General features: G+C 41.6%; 1 protein-coding gene across 1 annotated transcript in view; it reads left to right on the top strand.

Moving 5' to 3' along the window:
- The window catches only part of LOC123751887 (ryanodine receptor-like), a 359,023-nt gene that overhangs the window by 133,483 nt on the left and 197,634 nt on the right, over positions 1 to 27,906 (top strand). The window contains 2 exon segments of the mRNA XM_069306475.1: positions 25,642 to 25,896; positions 27,503 to 27,709. Of these exon segments, the coding sequence (XP_069162576.1) occupies positions 25,642 to 25,896; positions 27,503 to 27,709 (462 nt within the window).

The raw sequence follows: 27,906 nt of genomic DNA, 5'->3' as shown, positions 1-27,906 counted from the left end.
GGTGTATGGACACTGGAGACATACTGGTGTTATAGACACTGTAGACATACTGGTGTATGGACACTGTAGACATACTGGTGTTATAGACACTAGACATACTGGTGTTATAGACACTGTAGACATACTGGTGTATGGACACTGTAGACATACTGGTGTTATAGATCACTGTAGACATACTGGTGTATTAGACACTGTAGACATACTGGTGTTATAGGACACTGTAGACATACTGGTGTTATGGACACTGTAGACATACTGGTGTTATGGACACTGTTAGACATACTGGTGTATGGACACTGTAGACATACTGGTGTTATGGACACTGTAGACATACTGGTGTTATAGACACTGTAGACATACTGGTGTTATAGACACTGTAGACATACTGGTGTATGGACACTGTAGACATACTGGTGTTATAGACACTGTAGAACTATACCTGGTGTTTATAGACACTGTACATACTGGTGTATGACACTGTAGACATACTGGTGTTATAGACACTGTAGACATACTGGTGTTATAGACACTGTAGACATACTGGTGTTATAGACACTGTAGACATACTGGTGTTATACGACAAACGGTGACATACTGGTGTATGGACACGGTAGACATAACTGGTGTTATTAGACACTGTAGACATACTGGTGTATGGACACTGTAGACATACTGGTGTTATAGACACTGTTAGACATACTGGTGTTATAGACACTGTAGACATACTGTGTATGGACACTGTAGACATACTGGTGTTATAGTCACTGTAGCCATACTGGTGTATGGACACTGTAGACATACTGGTGTTATGGACACTGTATACATACTGGTGTTATGGACACTGTAGACATGACTGGTGTTATAGACACTGTAGACATACTGGTGTTATGGACACTGTAGACATACTGGTGTATGGACACTGTAGACATACTGGTGTATGGACACTGTAGACATACTGGTGTATGGACACTGTAGACATACTGGTGTATGGACACTGTAGACATACTGGTGTATGGACAGCTGTAGACATACTGGTGTATGGACACTGTAGACATACTGGTGTTATAGACACTGTAGACATACTGGTGTATGGACACTGGAGACATACTGGTGTTATGGACACTGTAGACATACTGGTGTTATATTCACTGTAGACATACTGGTGTATGGACACTGTAGACATACTGGTGTATGGACACTGTAGACATACTGGTGTATGGACACTGTAGACATACTGGTGTATGGACACTGTAGACATACTGGTGTATGGACACTGTAGACATACTGGTGTATGGACACTGTAGACATACTGGTGTTATAGACACTGTAGACATACTGGTGTTATAGACACTGTAGACATACTGGTGTATGGACACTGTAGACATACTGGTGTTATAGACACTGTAGACATACTGGTGTTATAGACACTGTAGACATACTGGTGTATGGACACTGTAGACATACTGGTGTTATAGACACTGTAGACATACTGGTGTATGGACACTGTAGACATACTGGTGTCATAGACACTGTAGACATACTGGTGTTATAGACACTGTAGACATACTGGTGTTATAGACACTGTAGACATACTGGTGTTATAGGACACTGTAGACATACTGGTGTTATAGACACTGTAGACATACTGGTGTTATGACACTGTAGACATACTGGTGTTATGACACTGTAGACATACTGGTGTTATAGACACTGTAGACATACTGGTGTATGGACACTGTAGACATACTGGTGTTATAGACACTGTAGACATACTGGTGTTATAGGACACTGTAGACATACTGGTGTATGGACACTGTAGACATACTGGTGTTATAGAACACTGTAGACATACTGGTGTATATAGACACTGTAGACATACTGGTGTTATGGACACTGTAGACATACTGGTGTTATAGACACTGTAGACATACTGGTGTATGGACACTGTAGACATACTGGTGTTATAGGACACTGTAGACATACTGGTTGTTATAGACACTGTAGACATACTGGTGTTATAGACACTGTAGACATACTGGTGTATGGACACTGTAGACATACTGGTGTATGGAGACTGTAGACATACTGGTGTATGGACACTGTAGACATACTGGTGTATGGACACTGTAGACATACTGGTGTATGGACACTGTAGATATACTGGTGTTATAGACACTGTAGACATACTGGTGTTATAGACACTGTAGACATACTGGTGTATGGACACTGGAGACATACTGGTGTTATAGACACTGTAGACATACTGGTGTATGGACACTGTAGACATACTGGTGTTATAGACACTAGACATACTGGTGTTATAGACACTGTAGACATACTGGTGTATGGACACTGTAGACATACTGGTGTTATAGTCACTGTAGACATACTGGTGTCATAGACACTGTAGACATACTGGTGTTATGGACACTGTAGACATACTGGTGTTATGGACACTGTAGACATACTGGTGTATGGACACTGTAGACATACTGGTGTATGGACACTGTAGACATACTGGTGTATGGACACTGTAGACATACTGGTGTTATAGACACTGTAGACATACTGGTGTTATAGACACTGTAGACATACTGGTGTATGGACACTGTAGACATACTGGTGTTATAGACACTGTAGACATACTGGTGTTATAGACACTGTAGACATACTGGTGTTATAGACACTGTAGACATACTGGTGTTATAGACACTGTAGACATACTGGTGTTATAGACACTGTAGACATACTGGTGTTATAGACACTGTAGACATACTGGTGTATGGACACTGGAGACATACTGGTGTTATAGACACTGTAGACATACTGGTGTATGGACACTGTAGACATACTGGTGTTATAGACACTGTAGACATACTGGTGTTATAGACACTGTAGACATACTGGTGTATGGACACTGTAGACATACTGGTGTTATAGTCACTGTAGACATACTGGTGTATGGACACTGTAGACATACTGGTGTTATGGACACTGTAGACATACTGGTGTTATGGACACTGTAGACATACTGGTGTTATAGACACTGTAGACATACTGGTGTTATGGACACTGTAGACATACTGGTGTATGGACACTGTAGACATACTGGTGTATGGACACTGTAGACATACTGGTGTATGGACACTGTAGACATACTGGTGTATGGACACTGTAGACATACTGGTGTATGGACACTGTAGACATACTGGTGTATGGACACTGTAGACATACTGGTGTTATAGACACTGTAGACATACTGGTGTATGGACACTGGAGACATACTGGTGTTATAGACACTGTAGACATACTGGTGTATGGACACTGTAGACATACTGGTGTTATAGACACTGTAGACATACTGGTGTATGGACACTGTAGACATACTGGTGTTATAGACACTGTAGACATAGTGGTGTTATAGTCACAGTAGACATACTGGTGTTATAGTCACTGTAGACATACTGGTGTTATAGACACTGTAGACATACTGGTGTTATAGTCACTGTAGACATACTGGTGTTATGGACACTGTAGACATACTGGTGTTATGGACACTGTAGACATACTGGTGTTATAGACACTGTAGACATACTGGTGTTATAGACACTGTAGACATACTGGTGTTATGGACACTGTAGACATACTGGTGTTATGGACACTGTAGACATACTGGTGTTATGGACACTGTAGACATACTGGTGTTATAGACACTGTAGACATACTGGTGTTATAGACACTGTAGACATACTAGGTGTTATGGACAATGTAGACATACTGGTGTTATAGACACTGTAGACATACTGGTGTATGGACACTGTAGACATACTGGTGTATGGACACTGTAGACATACTGGTGTTATAGACACTGTAGACATACTGGTGTATGGACACTGTAGACATACTGGTGTATGGACACTGTAGACATACTGGTGTTATAGACACTGTAGACATACTGGTGTATGGACACTGTAGACATACTGGTGTTATAGACACTGTAGACATACTGGTGTTATAGACACTGTAGACATACTGGTGTTATAGACACTGTAGACATACTGGTGTATGGACACTGTAGACATACTGGTGTATGGACACTGTAGACATACTGGTGTTATAGTCACTGTAGACATACTGGTGTTATGGACACTGTAGACATACTGGTGTTATAGACACTGTAGAATACTGGTGTTATAGGACCCCTGTAGACCATACTGGTGTATGGACACTGTAGACATACTGGTGTTATAGACACTGTAGACATACTGGTGTTATAGACACTGTAGACATACTGGTGTTATAGACACTGTAGACATACTGGTGTTATAGACACTGTAGACATACTGGTGTATGGACACTGTAGACATACTGGTGTATGGACACTGTAGACATACTGGTGTTATAGGACACTGTAGACATACTGGTGTTATAGACACTGTAGACATACTGGTGTATGGACACTGTAGACATACTGGTGTTATAGTCACTGTAGACATACTGGTGTATGGACACTGTAGACATACTGGTGTTATGGACACTGTAGACATACTGGTGTTATGGACACTGTAGACATACTGGTGTTATAGACACTGTAGACATACTGGTGTTATGGACATTGTAGACATACTGGTGTATGGACACTGTAGACATACTGGTGTATGGACACTGTAGACATACTGGTGTATGGACACTGTAGACATACTGGTGTATGGACACTGTAGACATACTGGTGTATGGACACTGTAGACATACTGGTGTATGGACACTGTAGACATACTGGTGTTATAGACACTGTAGACATACTGGTGTATGGACACTGGAGACATACTGGTGTTATGGACACTGTAGACATACTGGTGTTATATTCACTGTAGACATACTGGTGTATGGACACTGTAGACATACTGGTGTATGGACACTGTAGACATACTGGTGTATGGACACTGTAGACATACTGGTGTATGGACACTGTAGACATACTGGTGTATGGACACTGTAGACATACTGGTGTATGGACACTGTAGACATACTGGTGTTATAGACACTGTAGACATACTGGTGTTATAGACACTGTAGACATACTGGTGTATGGACACTGTAGACATACTGGTGTTATAGACACTGTAGACATACTGGTGTTATAGACACTGTAGACATACTGGTGTATGGACACTGTAGACATACTGGTGTTATAGACACTGTAGACATACTGGTGTATGGACACTGTAGACATACTGGTGTCATAGACACTGTAGACATACTGGTGTTATAGACACTGTAGACATACTGGTGTTATAGACACTGTAGACATACTGGTGTTATAGACACTGTAGACATACTGGTGTTATAGACACTGTAGACATACTGGTGTTATAGACACTGTAGACATACTGGTGTTATAGACTCTGTAGACATACTGGTGTTATAGACACTGTAGACATACTGGTGTTATAGACACTGTAGACATACTGGTGTATGGACACTGTAGACATACTGGTGTTATAGACACTGTAGACATACTGGTGTATGGACACTAGACATACTGGTGTTATAGACACTGTAGACATACTGGTGTATGGACACTGTAGACATACTGGTGTATGGACACTGTAGACATACTGGTGTTATAGACACTGTAGACATACTGGTGTATGGACACTGTAGACATACTGGTGTTATAGACACTGTAGACATACTGGTGTATGGACACTGTAGACATACTGGTGTTATAGACACTGTAGACATACTGGTGTATGGACACTGTAGACATACTGGTGTATGGAGACTGTAGACATACTGGTGTATGGACACTGTAGACATACTGGTGTATGGACACTGTAGACATACTGGTGTATGGACACTGTAGATATACTGGTGTTATAGACACTGTAGACATACTGGTGTTATAGACACTGTAGACATACTGGTGTATGGACACTGGAGACATACTGGTGTTATAGACACTGTAGACATACTGGTGTATGGACACTGTAGACATACTGGTGTTATAGACACTAGACATACTGGTGTTATAGACACTGTAGACATACTGGTGTATGGACACTGTAGACATACTGGTGTTATAGTCACTGTAGACATACTGGTGTCATAGACACTGTAGACATACTGGTGTTATGGACACTGTTGACATACTGGTGTTATGGACACTGTAGACATACTGGTGTATGGACACTGTAGACATACTGGTGTATGGACACTGTAGACATACTGGTGTATGGACACTGTAGACATACTGGTGTTATAGACACTGTAGACATACTGGTGTTATAGACACTGTAGACATACTGGTGTATGGACACTGTAGACATACTGGTGTTATAGACACTGTAGACATACTGGTGTTATAGACACTGTAGACATACTGGTGTTATAGACACTGTAGACATACTGGTGTTATAGACACTGTAGACATACTGGTGTTATAGACACTGTAGACATACTGGTGTTATAGACACTGTAGACATACTGGTGTATGGACACTGGAGACATACTGGTGTTATAGACACTGTAGACATACTGGTGTATGGACACTGTAGACATACTGGTGTTATAGACACTGTAGACATACTGGTGTTATAGACACTGTAGACATACTGGTGTATGGACACTGTAGACATACTGGTGTTATAGTCACTGTAGACATACTGGTGTATGGACACTGTAGACATACTGGTGTTATGGACACTGTAGACATACTGGTGTTATGGACACTGTAGACATACTGGTGTTATAGACACTGTAGACATACTGGTGTTATGGACACTGTAGACATACTGGTGTATGGACACTGTAGACATACTGGTGTATGGACACTGTAGACATACTGGTGTATGGACACTGTAGACATACTGGTGTATGGACACTGTAGACATACTGGTGTATGGACACTGTAGACATACTGGTGTATGGACACTGTAGACATACTGGTGTTATAGACACTGTAGACATACTGGTGTATGGACACTGGAGACATACTGGTGTTATAGACACTGTAGACATACTGGTGTATGGACACTGTAGACATACTGGTGTATGGACACTGTAGACATACTGGTGTTATGACACTGTAGACATACTGGTGTTATAGCACTGTAGACATACTGGTGTTATACACTGTAGACATACTGGTGTTATAGACACTGTAGACATACTGGTGTTATAGACACTGTAGACATACTGGTGTTATGACACTGTAGACATACTGGTGTTATGGACACTGTAGACATACTGGTGTTATAGACACTGTAGACATACTGGTGTTATAGACACTGTAGACATACTGGTGTATGGACACTGTAGACATACTGGTGTTATAGACACTGTAGACATACTGGTGTTATAGACACTGTAGACATACTGGTGTATGGACACTGTAGACATACTGGTGTTATAGACACTGTAGACATACTGGTGTATGACACTGTAGACATACTGGTGTTATAGACACTGTAGACATACTGGTGTTATAGACACTGTAGACATACTGGTGTATGACACTGTAGACATACTGGTGTTATACACTGTAGACATACTGGTGTTATAGACACTGTAGACATACTGGTGTTATGGACACTGTAGACATACTGGTGTTATGGACACTGTAGACATACTGGTGTATGGACACTGTAGACATACTGGTGTTATGGACACTGTAGACATACTGGTGTATGGACACTGTAGACATACTGGTGTTATAGACACTGTAGACATACTGGTGTATAGACACTGTAGACATACTGGTGTATGGACACTGTAGACATACTGGTGTTATAGACACTGTAGACATACTGGTGTTATAGACACTGTAGACATACTGGTGTTATAGACACTGTAGACATACTGGTGTTATAGACACTGTAGACATACTGGTGTTATAGACACTGTAGACATACTGGTGTTATAGACACTGTAGACATACTGGTGTATGGACACTGTAGACATACTGGTGTTATAGACACTGTAGACATACTGGTGTATGGACACTGTAGACATACTGGTGTTATAGACACTGTAGACATACTGGTGTTATAGACACTGTAGACATACTGGTGTATGGACACTGTAGACATACTGGTGTTATAGGACACTGTAGACATACTGGTGTATGGACACTGTAGACATACTGGTGTTATGGACACTGTAGACATACTGGTGTATGGACACTGTAGACATACTGGTGTTATGGACACTGTAGACATACTGGTGTTATGGACACTGTAGACATACTGGTGTATGGACACTGTAGACATACTGGTGTATGGACACTGTAGACATACTGGTGTATGGACACTGTAGACATACTGGTGTATGGACACTGTAGACATACTGGTGTATGGACACTGTAGACATACTGGTGTATGGACACTGTAGACATACTGGTGTATGGACACTGTAGACATACTGGTGTATGGACACTGTAGACATACTGGTGTTATGACACTGTAGACATACTGGTGTTGGACACTGTAGACATACTGGTGTTATACACTGTAGACATACTGGTGTATGGACACTGTAGACATACTGGTGTATAGACACTGTAGACATACTGGTGTATGGACACTGTAGACATACTGGTGTTATAGACACTGTAGACATACTGGTGTATACACTGTAGACATACTGGTGTTATACACTGTAGACATACTGGTGTTATAGGACACTGTAGACATACTGGTGTTATAGCACTGTAGACATACTGGTGTTATGGACACTGTAGACATACTGGTGTTTATGGACACTGTAGACATACTGGTGTTATGGACACTGTAGACATACTGGTGTTATAGACACTGTAGACATACTGGTGTTATGGACACTGTAGACATACTGGTGTTATGGACACTGTAGACATACTGGTGTTATGGACACTGTAGACATACTGGTGTTATAGACACTGTAGACATACTGGTGTTATAGACACTGTAGACATACTGGTGTTATAGGACACTGTAGACATACTGGTGTTATAGACACTGTAGACATACTGGTGTTATGGACACTGTAGACATACTGGTGTATGGACACTGTAGACATACTGGTGTTATAGACACTGTAGACATACTGGTGTATGGACACTGTAGACATACTGGTGTTATAGACACTGTAGACATACTGGTGTTATAGACACTGTAGACATACTGGTGTATGGACACTGTAGACATACTGGTGTTATAGACACTGTAGACATACTGGTGTTATAGACACTGTAGACATACTGGTGTTATAGACACTGTAGACATACTGGTGTATGGACACTGTAGACATACTGGTGTATGGACACTGTAGACATACTGGTGTTATAGACACTGTAGACATACTGGTGTATGGACACTGTAGACATACTGGTGTTATGACACTGTAGACATACTGGTGTTATAGACACTGTAGACATACTGGTGTATGGACACTGTAGACATACTGGTGTTATAGACACTGTAGACATACTGGTGTATGGACACTGTAGACATACTGGTGTTATACACTGTAGACATACTGGTGTATGGACACTGTAGACATACTGGTGTATGGACACTGTAGACATACTGGTGTTATAGACACTGTAGACATACTGGTGTATGGACACTGTAGACATACTGGTGTATGGACACTGTAGACATACTGGTGTTATAGACACTGTAGACATACTGGTGTTATAGACACTGTAGACATACTGGTGTTATAGACACTGTAGACATACTGGTGTTATAGACACTGTAGACATACTGGTGTTATAGACACTGTAGACATACTGGTGTTATAGACACTGTAGACATACTGGTGTTATAGACACTGTAGACATACTGGTGTTATGGACACTGTAGACATACTGGTGTTATACACTGTAGACATACTGGTGTATGACACTGTAGACATACTGGTGTATGGACACTGTAGACATACTGGTGTTATGGACACTGTAGACATACTGGTGTTATGACACTGTAGACATACTGGTGTTATGGACACTGTAGACATACTGGTGTATGGACACTGTAGACATACTGGTGTTATAGACACTGTAGACATACTGGTGTTATGGACACTGTAGACATACTGGTGTATGGACACTGTAGACATACTGGTGTTATGGACACTGTAGACATACTGGTGTATGGACACTGTAGACATACTGGTGTTATAGACACTGTAGACATACTGGTGTATGGACACTGTAGACATACTGGTGTTATGACACTGTAGACATACTGGTGTATACACTGTAGACATACTGGTGTTATGACACTGTAGACATACTGGTGTTATACACTGTAGACATACTGGTGTTATACACTGTAGACATACTGGTGTTTAGACACTGTAGACATACTGGTGTTATACACTGTAGACATACTGGTGTTATGGACACTGTAGACATACTGGTGTTATGGACACTGTAGACATACTGGTGTTATAGACACTGTAGACATACTGGTGTTATAGACACTGTAGACATACTGGTGTTATGGACACTGTAGACATACTGGTGTTATGGACACTGTAGACATACTGGTGTTATAGACACTGTAGACATACTGGTGTTATAGACACTGTAGACATACTGGTGTTATAGACACTGTAGACATACTGGTGTTATGGACAATGTAGACATACTGGTGTTATAGACACTGTAGACATACTGGTGTATGGACACTGTAGACATACTGGTGTATGGACACTGTAGACATACTGGTGTTATAGACACTGTAGACATACTGGTGTATGGACACTGTAGACATACTGGTGTTTTGACACTGTAGACATACTGGTGTTATAGACACTGTAGACATACTGGTGTATGGACACTGTAGACATACTGGTGTTATAGACACTGTAGACATACTGGTGTTGTAGACACTGTAGACATACTGGTGTTATAGACACTGTAGACATACTGGTGTTATAGACACTGTAGACATACTGGTGTATGGACACTGTAGACATACTGGTGTATGGACACTGTAGACATACTGGTGTTATAGTCACTGTAGACATACTGGTGTTATGGACACTGTAGACATACTGGTGTTATAGACACTGTAGACATACTGGTGTTATAGACACTGTAGACATACTGGTGTATGGACACTGTAGACATACTGGTGTTATAGACACTGTAGACATACTGGTGTTATAGACACTGTAGACATACTGGTGTTATAGACACTGTAGACATACTGGTGTTATGACACTGTAGACATACTGGTGTATGGACACTGTAGACATACTGGTGTTATAGACACTGTAGACATACTGGTGTATGGACACTGTAGACATACTGGTGTATGGACACTGTAGACATACTGGTGTTATAGACACTGTAGACATACTGGTGTTATAGACACTGTAGACATACTGGTGTTATAGACACTGTAGACATACTGGTGTTATAGACACTGTAGACATACTGGTGTTATAGACACTGTAGACATACTGGTGTTATAGACACTGTAGACATACTGGTGTTATGGACACTGTAGACATACTGGTGTTATAGACACTGTAGACATACTGGTGTATGGACACTGTAGACATACTGGTGTATGGACACTGTAGACATACTGGTGTATGGACACTGTAGACATACTGGTGTTATAGACACTGTAGACATACTGGTGTTATAGACACTGTAGACATACTGGTGTTAGACACTGTAGACATACTGGTGTTATGGACACTGTAGACATACTGGTGTATGGACACTGTAGACATACTGGTGTATGGACACTGTAGACATACTGGTGTTATAGACACTGTAGACATACTGGTGTATGGACACTGTAGACATACTGGTGTATGACACTGTAGACATACTGGTGTATGGACACTGTAGACATACTGGTGTATGGACACTGTAGACATACTGGTGTTATAGACACTGTAGACATACTGGTGTATGGACACTGTAGACATACTGGTGTTATAGACACTGTAGACATACTGGTGTTATAGACACTGTAGACATACTGGTGTATGGACACTGTAGACATACTGGTGTTATAGACACTGTAGACATACTGGTGTATGGACACTGTAGACATACTGGTGTTATAGACACTGTAGACATACTGGTGTATGGACACTGTAGACATACTGGTGTATGGACACTGTAGACATACTGGTGTTATAGACACTGTAGACATACTGGTGTAGGACACTGTAGACATACTGGTGTTAGGACACTGTAGACATACTGGTGTATGGACACTGTAGACATACTGGTGTATGGACACTGTAGACATACTGGTGTTATGGACACTGTAGACATACTGGTGTATGGACACTGTAGACATACTGGTGTTATAGACACTGTAGACATACTGGTGTATGGACACTGTAGACATACTGGTGTATGGACACTGTAGACATACTGGTGTATGGACACTGTAGACATACTGGTGTTATAGACACTGTAGACATACTGGTGTTATAGACACTGTAGACATACTGGTGTTATAGACACTGTAGACATACTGGTGTATGGACACTGTAGACATACTGGTGTTATAGACACTGTAGACATACTGGTGTTATAGACACTGTAGACATACTGGTGTTATAGACACTGTAGACATACTGGTGTATGGACACTGTAGACATACTGGTGTTATAGGCACTGTAGACATACTGGTGTTATGGACACTGTAGACATACTGGTGTTATAGACACTGTAGACATACTGGTGTTATAGACACTGTAGACATACTGGTGTATGGACACTGTAGACATACTGGTGTTATACACTGTAGACATACTGGTGTATGGACACTGTAGACATACTGGTGTATGGACACTGTAGACATACTGGTGTTATGGACACTGTAGACATACTGGTGTTATGACACTGTAGACATACTGGTGTATGGACACTGTAGACATACTGGTGTATGGACACTGTAGACATACTGGTGTATGGACACTGTAGACATACTGGTGTATGGACACTGTAGACATACTGGTGTATGGACACTGTAGACATACTGGTGTTATGGACACTGTAGACATACTGGTGTATGGACACTGGAGACATACTGGTGTTATAGACACTGTAGACATACTGGTGTATGGACACTGTAGACATACTGGTGTTATAGACACTGTAGACATAGTGGTGTATAAACACTGTAGACATACTGGTGTTATAGACACTGTAGACATACTGGTGTTATACACTGTAGACATACTGGTGTTATACACTGTAGACATACTGGTGTTATAGACACTGTAGACATACTGGTGTTATAGTCACTGTAGACATACTGGTGTTATGGACACTGTAGACATACTGGTGTTATGGACACTGTAGACATACTGGTGTTATAGACACTGTAGACATACTGGTGTTATAGACACTGTAGACATACTGGTGTTATGGACACTGTAGACATACTGGTGTTATAGACACTGTAGACATACTGGTGTTATAGACACTGTAGACATACTGGTGTTATAGACACTGTAGACATACTGGTGTTATAGACACTGTAGACATACTGGTGTTATGGACAATGTAGACATACTGGTGTTATAGACACTGTAGACATACTGGTGTATGGACACTGTAGACATACTGGTGTATGGACACTGTAGACATACTGGTGTTATAGACACTGTAGACATACTGGTGTATGGACACTGTAGACATACTGGTGTATGGACACTGTAGACATACTGGTGTTATAGACACTGTAGACATACTGGTGTATGGACACTGTAGACATACTGGTGTTATAGACACTGTAGACATACTGGTGTTATAGACACTGTAGACATACTGGTGTTATAGACACTGTAGACATACTGGTGTATGACACTGTAGACATACTGGTGTATGGACACTGTAGACATACTGGTGTTATACACTGTAGACATACTGGTGTTATGGACACTGTAGACATACTGGTGTTATAGACACTGTAGACATACTGGTGTTATAGACACTGTAGACATACTGGTGTTATGGACACTGTAGACATACTGGTGTATAGACACTGTAGACATACTGGTGTTATAGACACTGTAGACATACTGGTGTTATAGACACTGTAGACATACTGGTGTATGGACACTGTAGACATACTGGTGTTATAGACACTGTAGACATACTGGTGTATGGACACTGTAGACATACTGGTGTATGGACACTGTAGACATACTGGTGTTATAGACACTGTAGACATACTGGTGTTATAGACACTGTAGACATACTGGTGTATGGACACTGTAGACATACTGGTGTATGGACACTGTAGACATACTGGTGTATGGACACTGTAGACATACTGGTGTTATAGACACTGTAGACATACTGGTGTTATAGACACTGTAGACATACTGGTGTTATAGACACTGTAGACATACTGGTGTATGGACACTGTAGACATACTGGTGTATGGACACTGTAGACATACTGGTGTATGGACACTGTAGACATACTGGTGTATGGACACTGTAGACATACTGGTGTATGGACACTGTAGACATACTGGTGTATGGACACTGTAGACATACTGGTGTATGGACACTGTAGACATACTGGTGTATGGACACTGTAGACATACTGGTGTATGGACACTGTAGACATACTGGTGTATGGACACTGTAGACATACTGGTGTTATAGACACTGTAGACATACTGGTGTTATAGACACTGTAGACATACTGGTGTATGGACACTGTAGACATACTGGTGTTATAGACACTGTAGACATACTGGTGTATGGACACTGTAGACATACTGGTGTTATAGGACACTGTAGACATACTGGTGTATGGACACTGTAGACATACTGGTGTATGGACACTGTAGACATACTGGTGTTATACACTGTAGACATACTGGTGTATGGACACTGTAGACATACTGGTGTTATGGACACTGTAGACATACTGGTGTATGGACACTGTAGACATACTGGTGTATGGACACTGTAGACATACTGGTGTTATGGACACTGTAGACATACTGGTGTATGGACACTGTAGACATATTGGTGTTATAGACACTGTAGACATACTGGTGTATGGACACTGTAGACATACTGGTGTATGGACACTGTAGACATACTGGTGTATGGACACTGTAGACATACTGGTGTTATAGACACTGTAGACATACTGGTGTTATAGACACTGTAGACATACTGGTGTTATAGACACTGTAGACATACTGGTGTATGGACACTGTAGCCATACTGGTGTTATAGACACTGTAGACATACTGGTGTTATAGACACTGTAGACATACTGGTGTTATAGACACTGTAGACATACTGGTGTATGGACACTGGAGACATACTGGTGTTATAGGCACTGTAGACATACTGGTGTATGGACACTGTAGACATACTGGTGTTATAGACACTGTAGACATACTGGTGTTATAGACACTGTAGACATACTGGTGTATGGACACTGTAGACATACTGGTGTTATAGTTACTGTAGACATACTGGTGTATGGACACTGTAGACATACTGGTGTTATGGACACTGTAGACATACTGGTGTTATGGACACTGTAGACATACTGGTGTTATAGACACTGTAGACATACTGGTGTTATGGACACTGTAGACATACTGGTGTATGGACACTGTAGACATACTGGTGTATGGACACTGTAGACATACTGGTGTATGGACACTGTAGACATACTGGTGTATGGACACTGTAGACATACTGGTGTTATGGACACTGTAGACATACTGGTGTATGGACACTGTAGACATACTGGTGTTATATGACACTGTAGACATACTGGTGTATGGACACTGTAGACATACTGGTGTTATAGACACTGTAGACATACTGGTGTATAACTGTAGACATACTGGTGTTATAGACACTGTAGACATACTGGTGTTATACACTGTAGACATACTGGTGTTATACACTGTAGACATACTGGTGTTATAGACACTGTAGACATACTGGTGTTATACACTGTAGACATACTGGTGTTATGGACACTGTAGACATACTGGTGTTATGGACACTGTAGACATACTGGTGTTATAGACACTGTAGACATACTGGTGTTATAGACACTGTAGACATACTGGTGTTATGGACACTGTAGACATACTGGTGTTATGGACACTGTAGACATACTGGTGTTATAGACACTGTAGACATACTGGTGTTATAGACAATGTAGACATACTGGTGTTATAGACACTGTAGACATACTGGTGTTATGGACAATGTAGACATACTGGTGTTATAGACACTGTAGACATACTGGTGTATGGACACTGTAGACATACTGGTGTATGGACACTGTAGACATACTGGTGTTATAGACACTGTAGACATACTGGTGTATGGACACTGTAGACATACTGGTGTATGACACTGTAGACATACTGGTGTTATAGACACTGTAGACATACTGGTGTATGGACACTGTAGACATACTGGTGTTATAGACACTGTAGACATACTGGTGTATGGACACTGTAGACATACTGGTGTTATAGACACTGTAGACATACTGGTGTATGGACACTGTAGACATACTGGTGTATGGACACTGTAGACATACTGGTGTTATAGTCACTGTAGACATACTGGTGTTATGGACACTGTAGACATACTGGTGTTATAGACACTGTAGACATACTGGTGTTATAGACACTGTAGACATACTGGTGTATGGACACTGTAGACATACTGGTGTTATAGACACTGTAGACATACTGGTGTTATAGACACTGTAGACATACTGGTGTTATAGACACTGTAGACATACTGGTGTATGGACACTGTAGACATACTGGTGTTATAGACACTGTAGACATACTGGTGTTATACACTGTAGACATACTGGTGTATGGACACTGTAGACATACTGGTGTTATAGACACTGTAGACATACTGGTGTTATAGACACTGTAGACATACTGGTGTTATAGACACTGTAGACATACTGGTGTTATAGACACTGTAGACATACTGGTGTTATAGACACTGTAGACATACTGGTGTTATAGACACTGTAGACATACTGGTGTTATAGACACTGTAGACATACTGGTGTTATAGACACTGTAGACATACTGGTGTTATAGACACTGTAGACATACTGGTGTTATAGACACTGTAGACATACTGGTGTATGGACACTGTAGACATACTGGTGTATGGACACTGTAGACATACTGGTGTATGGACACTGTAGACATACTGGTGTTATAGACACTGTAGACATACTGGTGTTATAGACACTGTAGACATACTGGTGTATGGACACTGTAGACATACTGGTGTATGGACACTGTAGACATACTGGTGTTATAGACACTGTAGACATACTGGTGTATGGACACTGTAGACATACTGGTGTATGGACACTGTAGACATACTGGTGTTATGACACTGTAGACATACTGGTGTTATACACTGTAGACATACTGGTGTTATAGACACTGTAGACATACTGGTGTTATAGACACTGTAGACATACTGGTGTATAGACACTGTAGACATACTGGTGTTATAGACACTGTAGACATACTGGTGTTATAGACACTGTAGACATACTGGTGTTATAGACACTGTAGACATACTGGTGTTATAGACACTGTAGACATACTGGTGTATGGACACTGTAGACATACTGGTGTTATGGACACTGTAGACATACTGGTGTATGGACACTGTAGACATACTGGTGTTATAGACACTGTAGACATACTGGTGTTATAGACACTGTAGACATACTGGTGTTATAGACACTGTAGACATACTGGTGTATGGACACTGTAGACATACTGGTGTATGGACACTGTAGACATACTGGTGTATGGACACTGTAGACATACTGGTGTATGGACACTGTAGACATACTGGTGTATGGACACTGTAGACATACTGGTGTATGGACACTGTAGACATACTGGTGTATGGACACTGTAGACATACTGGTGTATGGACACTGTAGACATACTGGTGTATGGACACTGTAGACATACTGGTGTATGGACACTGTAGACATACTGGTGTTATAGACACTGTAGACATACTGGTGTTATAGACACTGTAGACATACTGGTGTATGGACACTGTAGACATACTGGTGTTATAGACACTGTAGACATACTGGTGTATGGACACTGTAGACATACTGGTGTTATAGTCACTGTAGACATACTGGTGTATGGACACTGTAGACATACTGGTGTATGGACACTGTAGACATACTGGTGTTATAGACACTGTAGACATACTGTTGTATGGACACTGTAGACATACTGGTGTTATGGACACTGTAGACATACTGGTGTATGGACACTGTAGACATACTGGTGTATGGACACTGTAGACATACTGGTGTTATGGACACTGTAGACATACTGGTGTATGGACACTGTAGACATATTGGTGTTATAGACACTGTAGACATACTGGTGTATGGACACTGTAGACATACTGGTGTATGGACACTGTAGACATACTGGTGTATGGACACTGTAGACATACTGGTGTTATGGACACTGTAGACATACTGGTGTATGGACACTGTAGACATACTGGTGTATGGACACTGTAGACATACTGGTGTATGGACACTGTAGACATACTGGTGTTATAGACACTGTAGACATACTGGTGTTATGGACACTGTAGACATACTGGTGTTATGGACACTGTAGACATACTGGTGTTATGGACACTGTAGACATACTGGTGTATGGACACTGTAGACATACTGGTGTATGGACACTGTAGACATACTGGTGTTATGGACACTGTAGACATACTGGTGTATGGACACTGTAGACATACTGGTGTATGGACACTGTAGACATACTGGTGTATGGACACTGTAGACATACTGGTGTATGGACACTGTAGACATACTGGTGTTATAGTCACTGTAGACATACTGGTGTTATAGACACTGTAGACATACTGGTGTTATACACTGTAGACATACTGGTGTATGGACACTGTAGACATACTGGTGTTATAGCACTGTAGACATACTGGTGTTATGGACACTGTAGACATACTGGTGTTATGGACACTGTAGACATACTGGTGTATGGACACTGTAGACATACTGGTGTATGGACACTGTAGACATACTGGTGTATGGACACTGTAGACATACTGGTGTTATAGACACTGTAGACATACTGGTGTATGGACACTGTAGACATACTGGTGTATGGACACTGTAGACATACTGGTGTATGGACACTGTAGACATACTGGTGTATGGACACTGTAGACATACTGGTGTTATAGACACTGTAGACATACTGGTGTTATAGACACTGTAGACATACTGGTGTATGGACACTGTAGACATACTGGTGTTATAGACACTGTAGACATACTGGTGTATGGACACTGTAGACATACTGGTGTATGGACACTGTAGACATACTGGTGTTATGGACACTGTAGACATACTGGTGTATGGACACTGTAGACATACTGGTGTATGGACACTGTAGACATACTGGTGTATGGACACTGTAGACATACTGGTGTATGGACACTGTAGACATACTGGTGTTATAGTCACTGTAGACATACTGGTGTTATAGACACTGTAGACATACTGGTGTTATAGACACTGTAGACATACTGGTGTATGGACACTGTAGACATACTGGTGTTATAGTCACTGTAGACATACTGGTGTATGGACACTGTAGACATACTGGTGTATGGACACTGTAGACATACTGGTGTATGGACACTGTAGACATACTGGTGTATGGACACTGTAGACATACTGGTGTATAGACACTGTAGACATACTGGTGTATGGACACTGTAGACATACTGGTGTTATAGACACTGTAGACATAGCTGGTGTATAGGACACTGTAGACATACTGGTGTATAGGACACTGTAGACATACTGGGTGTTATAGACACTGTAGACATACTGGTGTTATAGTACACTGTAGACATACTGGTGTTATAGGACACTGTAGACATACTGGTGTTATAGGACACTGTAGACATACTGGTGTTATAGACACTGTAGACATACTGGTGTTATGGACACTGTAGACATACTGGTGTTATAGGACACTGTAGACATACTGGTGTTATGGACACTGTAGACATACTGGTGTTATAGGACACTGTAGACATACTGGTGTTATAGGACACTGTAGACATACTGGTGTTATAGACACTGTAGACATACTGGTGTTATAGACAATGTAGACATACTGGTGTTATAGACACTGTAGACATACTGGTGTTATGGACACTGTAGACATACTGGTGTATAGGACACTGTAGACATACTGGTGTTATAGACACTGTAGACATACTGGTGTTATAGGACACTGTAGACATACTGGTGTTATAGACACTGTAGACATACTGGTGTTATAGACACTGTAGACATACTGGTGTTATGGACACTGTAGACATACTGGTGTATGGACACTGTAGACATACTGGTGTTATGGACACTGTAGACATACTGGTGTTATAGACACTGTAGACATACTGGTGTTATAGACACTGTAGACATACTGGTGTTATGGACACTGTAGACATACTGGTGTTATAGGACACTGTAGACATACTGGTGTTATGGACACTGTAGACATACTGGTGTTATACACTGTAGACATACTGGTGTATGGACACTGTAGACATACTGGTGTTATAGACACTGTAGACATACTGGTGTTATAGACACTGTAGACATACTGGTGTATGGACACTGTAGACATACTGGTGTTATAGACACTGTAGACATACTGGTGTTATAGACACTGTAGACATACTGGTGTTATAGACACTGTAGACATACTGGTGTATGGACACTGTAGACATACTGGTGTTATAGACACTGTAGACATACTGGTGTATGGACACTGTAGACATACTGGTGTATGGACACTGTAGACATACTGGTGTTATAGACACTGTAGACATACTGGTGTTATAGACACTGTAGACATACTGGTGTTATAGACACTGTAGACATACTGGTGTTATAGACACTGTAGACATACTGGTGTTATACACTGTAGACATACTGGTGTTATAGACACTGTAGACATACTGGTGTTATAGACACTGTAGACATACTGGTGTTATAGACACTGTAGACATACTGGTGTTATGGACACTGTAGACATACTGGTGTATGGACACTGTAGACATACTGGTGTATGGACACTGTAGACATACTGGTGTTATAGACACTGTAGACATACTGGTGTTATAGACACTGTAGACATACTGGTGTATGGACACTGTAGACATACTGGTGTATGGACACTGTAGACATACTGGTGTATGGACACTGTAGACATACTGGTGTATGACACTGTAGACATACTGGTGTATGGACACTGTAGACATACTGGTGTATGGACACTGTAGACATACTGGTTGTTATAGGACACTTGTAGACATACTGGTGTATAGACACTGTAGACATACTGGTGTTATAGACACTGTAGACATACTGGTGTTATAGACACTGTAGACCATACTGTGTTATAGACACTGTAGACATACTGGTGTATAGACACTGTAGACATACTGGTGTTATAGACACTGTAGACATACTGGTGTTATAGACACTGTAGACATACTGGTGTTATAGACACTGTAGACATACTGGTGTATGGACACTGTAGACATACTGGTGTATGGACACTGTAGACATACTGGTGTATGGACACTGTAGACATACTGGTGTTATAGACACTGTAGACATACTGGTGTTATAGACACTGTAGACATACTGGTGTTATAGACACTGTAGACATACTGGTGTATGGACACTGTAGACATACTGGTGTATGGACACTGTAGACATACTGGTGTATGGACACTGTAGACATACTGGTGTATGGACACTGTAGACATACTGGTGTATGGACACTGTAGACATACTGGTTGTATGGACACTGTAGACATACTGGTGTATGGACACTGTAGACATACTGGTGTATGGACACTGTAGACATACTGGTGTATGGACACTGTAGACATACTGGTGTATGGACACTGTAGACATACTGGTGTTATACACTGTAGACATACTGGTGTTATAGACACTGTAGACATACTGGTGTATGGACACTGTAGACATACTGGTGTTATAGACACTGTAGACATACTGGTGTATGGACACTGTAGACATACTGGTGTTATAGTCACTGTAGACATACTGGTGTATGGACACTGTAGACATACTGGTGTATGGACACTGTAGACATACTGGTGTTATAGACACTGTAGACATACTGGTGTATGGACACTGTAGACATACTGGTGTTGGACACTGTAGACATACTGGTGTATGGACACTGTAGACATACTGGTGTATGGACACTGTAGACATACTGGTGTTATGGACACTGTAGACATACTGGTGTATGGACACTGTAGACATATTGGTGTTATAGACACTGTAGACATACTGGTGTATGGACACTGTAGACATACTGGTGTATGGACACTGTAGACATACTGGTGTATGGACACTGTAGACATACTGGTGTTATGGACACTGTAGACATACTGGTGTATGGACACTGTAGACATACTGGTGTATGGACACTGTAGACATACTGGTGTATGGACACTGTAGACATACTGGTGTTATAGACACTGTAGACATACTGGTGTTATAGACACTGTAGACATACTGGTGTTATGGACACTGTAGACATACTGGTGTTATAGGACACTGTAGACATACTGGTGTATGGACACTGTAGACATACTGGTGTATGGACACTGTAGACATACTGGTGTTATGGACACTGTAGACATACTGGTGTATGGACACTGTAGACATACTGGTGTATGGACACTGTAGACATACTGGTGTATGGACACTGTAGACATACTGGTGTATGGACACTGTAGACATACTGGTGTTATAGGACACTGTAGACATACTGGTGTATAGACACTGTAGACATACTGGTGTATAGACACTGTAGACATACTGGTGTATGGACACTGTAGACATACTGGTGTTATAGTCACTGTAGACATACTGGTGTATGGACACTGTAGACATACTGGTGTTATGGACACTGTAGACATACTGGTGTATGGACACTGTAGACATACTGGTGTATGGACACTGTAGACATACTGGTGTATGGACACTGTAGACATACTGGTGTTATAGACACTGTAGACATACTGGTGTATGGACACTGTAGACATACTGGTGTATGGACACTGTAGACATACTGGTGTATGGACACTGTAGACATACTGGTGTATGGACACTGTAGACATACTGGTGTATGGACACTGTAGACATACTGGTGTTATAGACACTGTAGACATACTGGTGTATGGACACTGTAGACATACTGGTGTTATAGACACTGTAGACATACTGGTGTATGGACACTGTAGACATACTGGTGTATGGACACTGTAGACATACTGGTGTTATGGACACTGTAGACATACTGGTGTATGGACACTGTAGACATACTGGTGTATGGACACTGTAGACATACTGGTGTATGGACACTGTAGACATACTGGTGTATGGACACTGTAGACATACTGGTGTTATAGTCACTGTAGACATACTGGTGTTATAGACACTGTAGACATACTGGTGTTATAGACACTGTAGACATACTGGTGTATGGACACTGTAGACCATACTGGTGTTATAGTACACTTGTAGACATACTGGTTTATAGGACACTGTAGACATTACTGAGTGTATGGACACTGTAGACATACTGGTGTATGGACACTGTGACATACTGGTGTATGGACACTGTAGACATACTGGTGTATGGACACACTGTAGACATACTAAGTGGTATGGACACTGTAGACATACTGGTGTATGGGACACTGTAGACATACGTGGTATGGACATGTAGGACATACTGGTGTATGGTACACTGTAGGACATACTGGTGTATGGACACTGTAGACATACTGGTGTATGGACACTGTAGACATACTGGTGTATGGACACTGTAGACATACTGGTGTATGGACCCCTGTGTAGTGACTACTAGGTAGACATACTGGTGTATGGACACCTGTAGACATACTGGTGTATAGGACCACTGTAGACATACTGGTGTATGGACACTGTAGGACATACTGAGTGTATGGACCCCTGTAGACATTACTGGTGTATTTACACTATAGACATACTGGGTGTATGGACACTGTAGACACTACTGGTGTTATATGACACTGTGAGACATACTGGTGTATGGACACTGTAGACATACTGGTGTATGGACGCTGTAGACATACTGGTGTATGGACACTGTAGACATACTGGTGTATGGACACTGTAGACATACTGGTGTTATAGACACTGTAGACATACTGGTGTATGGACACTGTAGACATACTGGTGTATGGACACTGTAGACATACTGGTGTATGGACACTGTAGACATGCTGGTGTTATAGACACTGTAGACATACTGGTGTTATAGACACTGTAGACATACTGGTGTATGGACACTGTAGACATACTGGTGTATGGACACTGTAGACATACTGGTGTATGGACACTGTAGACATACTGGTGTATGGACACTGTAGACATACTGGTGTATGGACACTGTAGACATACTGGTGTTATAGACACTGTAGACATACTGGTGTTATAGACACTGTAGACATACTGGTGTATGGACACTGTAGACATACTGGTGTTATAGACACTGTAGACATACTGGTGTATGGACACTGTAGACATACTGGTGTTATAGTCACTGTAGACATACTGGTGTATGGACACTGTAGACATACTGGTGTATGGACACTGTAGACATACTGGTGTTATAGACACTGTAGACATACTGGTGTATGGACACTGTAGACATACTGGTGTATGGACACTGTAGACATACTGGTGTATGGACACTGTAGACATACTGGTGTATGGACACTGTAGACATACTGGTGTATGGACACTGTAGACATACTGGTGTATGGACACTGTAGACATACTGGTGTTATAGACACTGTAGACATACTGGTGTATGGACACTGTAGACATACTGGTGTTATAGACACTGTAGACATACTGGTGTATGGACACTGTAGACATACTGGTGTATGGACACTGTAGACATACTGGTGTATGGACACCGTAGACATATTAGTGTTTGTCAGCAACCGGTTCAAAAGTCTGGATGGTTCATGTAAGTATATTCTACATCCTTATTGTGGTAATCATGTTGTTAGTTGTGTATGTGTTAAGAGTAGTAAGTGTGGTGGATGATTATTGCACGGGAAGAATACACACCTTGAAAGATGGCTGGAGACATAGACATACAGAGATGAAAGTAAACATTATGAAGTAGGACTTTCCAGGTGTGAGGACGCCGCAAGGTGTAAGGCAAGTGTTCATCAAGGTAAGGCATGAGTGATGAGGGAGGTCAGCCAGGTGAAGGTGGCCTCACCTCACCAACTGTACCCATCATGTGCTACTGATTTATCACTGTACCAGAAAATATTAAATACACACGATTGATGCATTGTACTGTAAAACAGATGGAAGATTGTGTGGACACATTTTCTAGAGTAATACATATATATTTTAGATGTCGTTATACCAGCATGAAAGAAAAGGTTATTAATTTGTATTCATTTTTTTCACTACAGATGTCAGAACGTATCTCAGCGCAGCGTCTTGGCGCCGAGGCTGAAGGAGCAGTTCCCATCGACCACCCGATGCCTGCTGGCGACGACGACGAAGATTACATAGACACTGGGGCTGCTATTCTAGCCTTCTACTGCACCTTAGTCGACCTGATGGGTCGCTGCGCCCCTGAGGCCAATGTCATTGCCCAGGGCAAGAACGACAGCCTGCGAGCACGCGCCATCCTCCGCTCTCTAGTACCCTTAGAGGACCTCCAGGTGAGCTCTCACTGCCCTAGTGTTGCGCTCTCTTACTTATTGTGTTGTCTCCTTTCCGGCCCCACCGTCTCTCTTATTTATGTAACTAATACTACGGTTAATAAAGGCTGCCAGTTAATGTACCTAGTGAAACTGCAAGCAAGAGCTGTTATCCTACCTCAATTCAACTGAAGCCTGCTCCTGGAGACTCATTTATTTCATGAGAATGTCCTTTAAAACTTATCACATAAAGAACTATCATATAAAGAACCTGGTGAAACTGCAAGCAAGAGCTGTAATCATTCCTCAGCTCAGTTGAAACCTACTTTTAGACGCCCATTTATTTCATGAACCTATTATGAGCATCAATAGGAATAAACTTCATTCATTAAAATATATATTGATATTCACACTTCCTTGGAAGTAAACTACCATTCACCTGGACTGTATGAGTCTCGAACCGCGGACGCTACGCGTGTGAGGCCGTAGTACTATCAACTAGGCCATGAACAGTCTTAATAAAAAGAAGACCGCTCATTTCAGAAGCAGTCTTCAGAAGCAGCATCCTGCTGATAAACTTTCCTTTTTAAGATTGCTCATAGGCCAGTTGTAGTGCTACGGCCTCACACGCGTGAGGTCTGCTGTTCGAGACCCATACAGTCCAGGTAGGATGAGCCTGTAGCCAACTGTGCGCCAGAACCTTCATGTGATCAGTTGACAGGAACAACAACCTGTTGAGCGAACAAGTTCCAGATGCCAGTGAGCCTAATAGTGAATGATCGCTGATGGAGTGATGTTCTTGAGAAGGCACTGCCAGCATTAAACTGTTGAAAGGGTGAGAGCCAAGTGTTATGAGTGCCAACTACTGGTTGTCGACGGAGTTGGGCCAGGTGCGGAACTTTGAGAATGTTGGCCTTGTACATAACAGCAAGACCACCAACGTCACGACGGTGTTGCATAAGTACCTAACCTATAATTCTTTCTATTTTTTAACCTTAGACTAGGGTTCATTAGGACTGTCAGTTAAAGTACCCAGTGAAGCTACAAGCAAGAGCTGTTATCCTACCTCAGCTCATCTGAAGCCTGCTCCTAGAAATTCCTTTATTTCATGAGATGATTGTTTGAAACATAAGTAACCACTTCTCTCTGGTCATCAGCAACCGAGTTGCGGACGATGGAGACAATTCCAGTGAATGTGTAGTGGTGGTCAAAACCTTCAGAGGTTTCAGAACATCAGGAAGATAATGAGTGTAGGTCTCATCCTGTAACTACACTGAGGTACTTACACTTATGTTGGAACATTTAGGTTGTTATACCACGCGCGCGCGCGCGCACACACACACACACACACACACACACACACACACACACACACACACACACACGAGTATTTACCTAGCAATAAATAGGTACCTGGGAGTTAGACAGCTGTTATGGGCTGCTTCCTCAGGGGTTATGTGTGTGTGTAGGAAAAAAAACCAGTTGATTGATTGACAGTTGAGAGGCTGGTCGAAAGAGCAGAGCTCAACCCCCGCAAGCACAACTAGGTGAATAAACACACACAGTCAGTCCATTAATTGAGATTAATAAAAATGAATATATAAAATGTGAATGATTGCCTTTTTAGGGTGTTTTGTCGCTGCGCTTCACTCTGTCGACGACAGCGGCGGAGGAAGGCCGCAGCGACATCCCTCCCGGCCTGATCCCAGCACACAAGCAGAGTGTTGTGCTCTTCTTGGAGCGTGTCTACGGCATGGACAATGTGGAGCTCTTCTTCCGTCTCCTGGAGGACGCCTTCCTGCCCGACCTCCGCGCCGCCACCTCGCTAGATAAGGTTCCTCATGCTTACATAACTTCTTTACTCTACATAACCAATTTTGATAGACATCAGATTATGTAGAAATATTTGAGAGAATGTTTTCATGCACAAAAAAGCTAAAAATTGAATTCTTTAAGAGTAGCAATGCTAATTTCAGTCCTTTCAATACTAGCGCTGTCTCCTGATGCTTCTCCAGACGACTCTGATGCAAA

This window comes from Procambarus clarkii, chromosome 58 (assembly GCF_040958095.1).
Source record: "Procambarus clarkii isolate CNS0578487 chromosome 58, FALCON_Pclarkii_2.0, whole genome shotgun sequence".
Taxonomy (NCBI): domain Eukaryota; kingdom Metazoa; phylum Arthropoda; class Malacostraca; order Decapoda; family Cambaridae; genus Procambarus; species Procambarus clarkii.
Note: the sequence above shows the minus strand (reverse complement) of the source record. Positions and strands in the feature narration are given on the sequence as shown.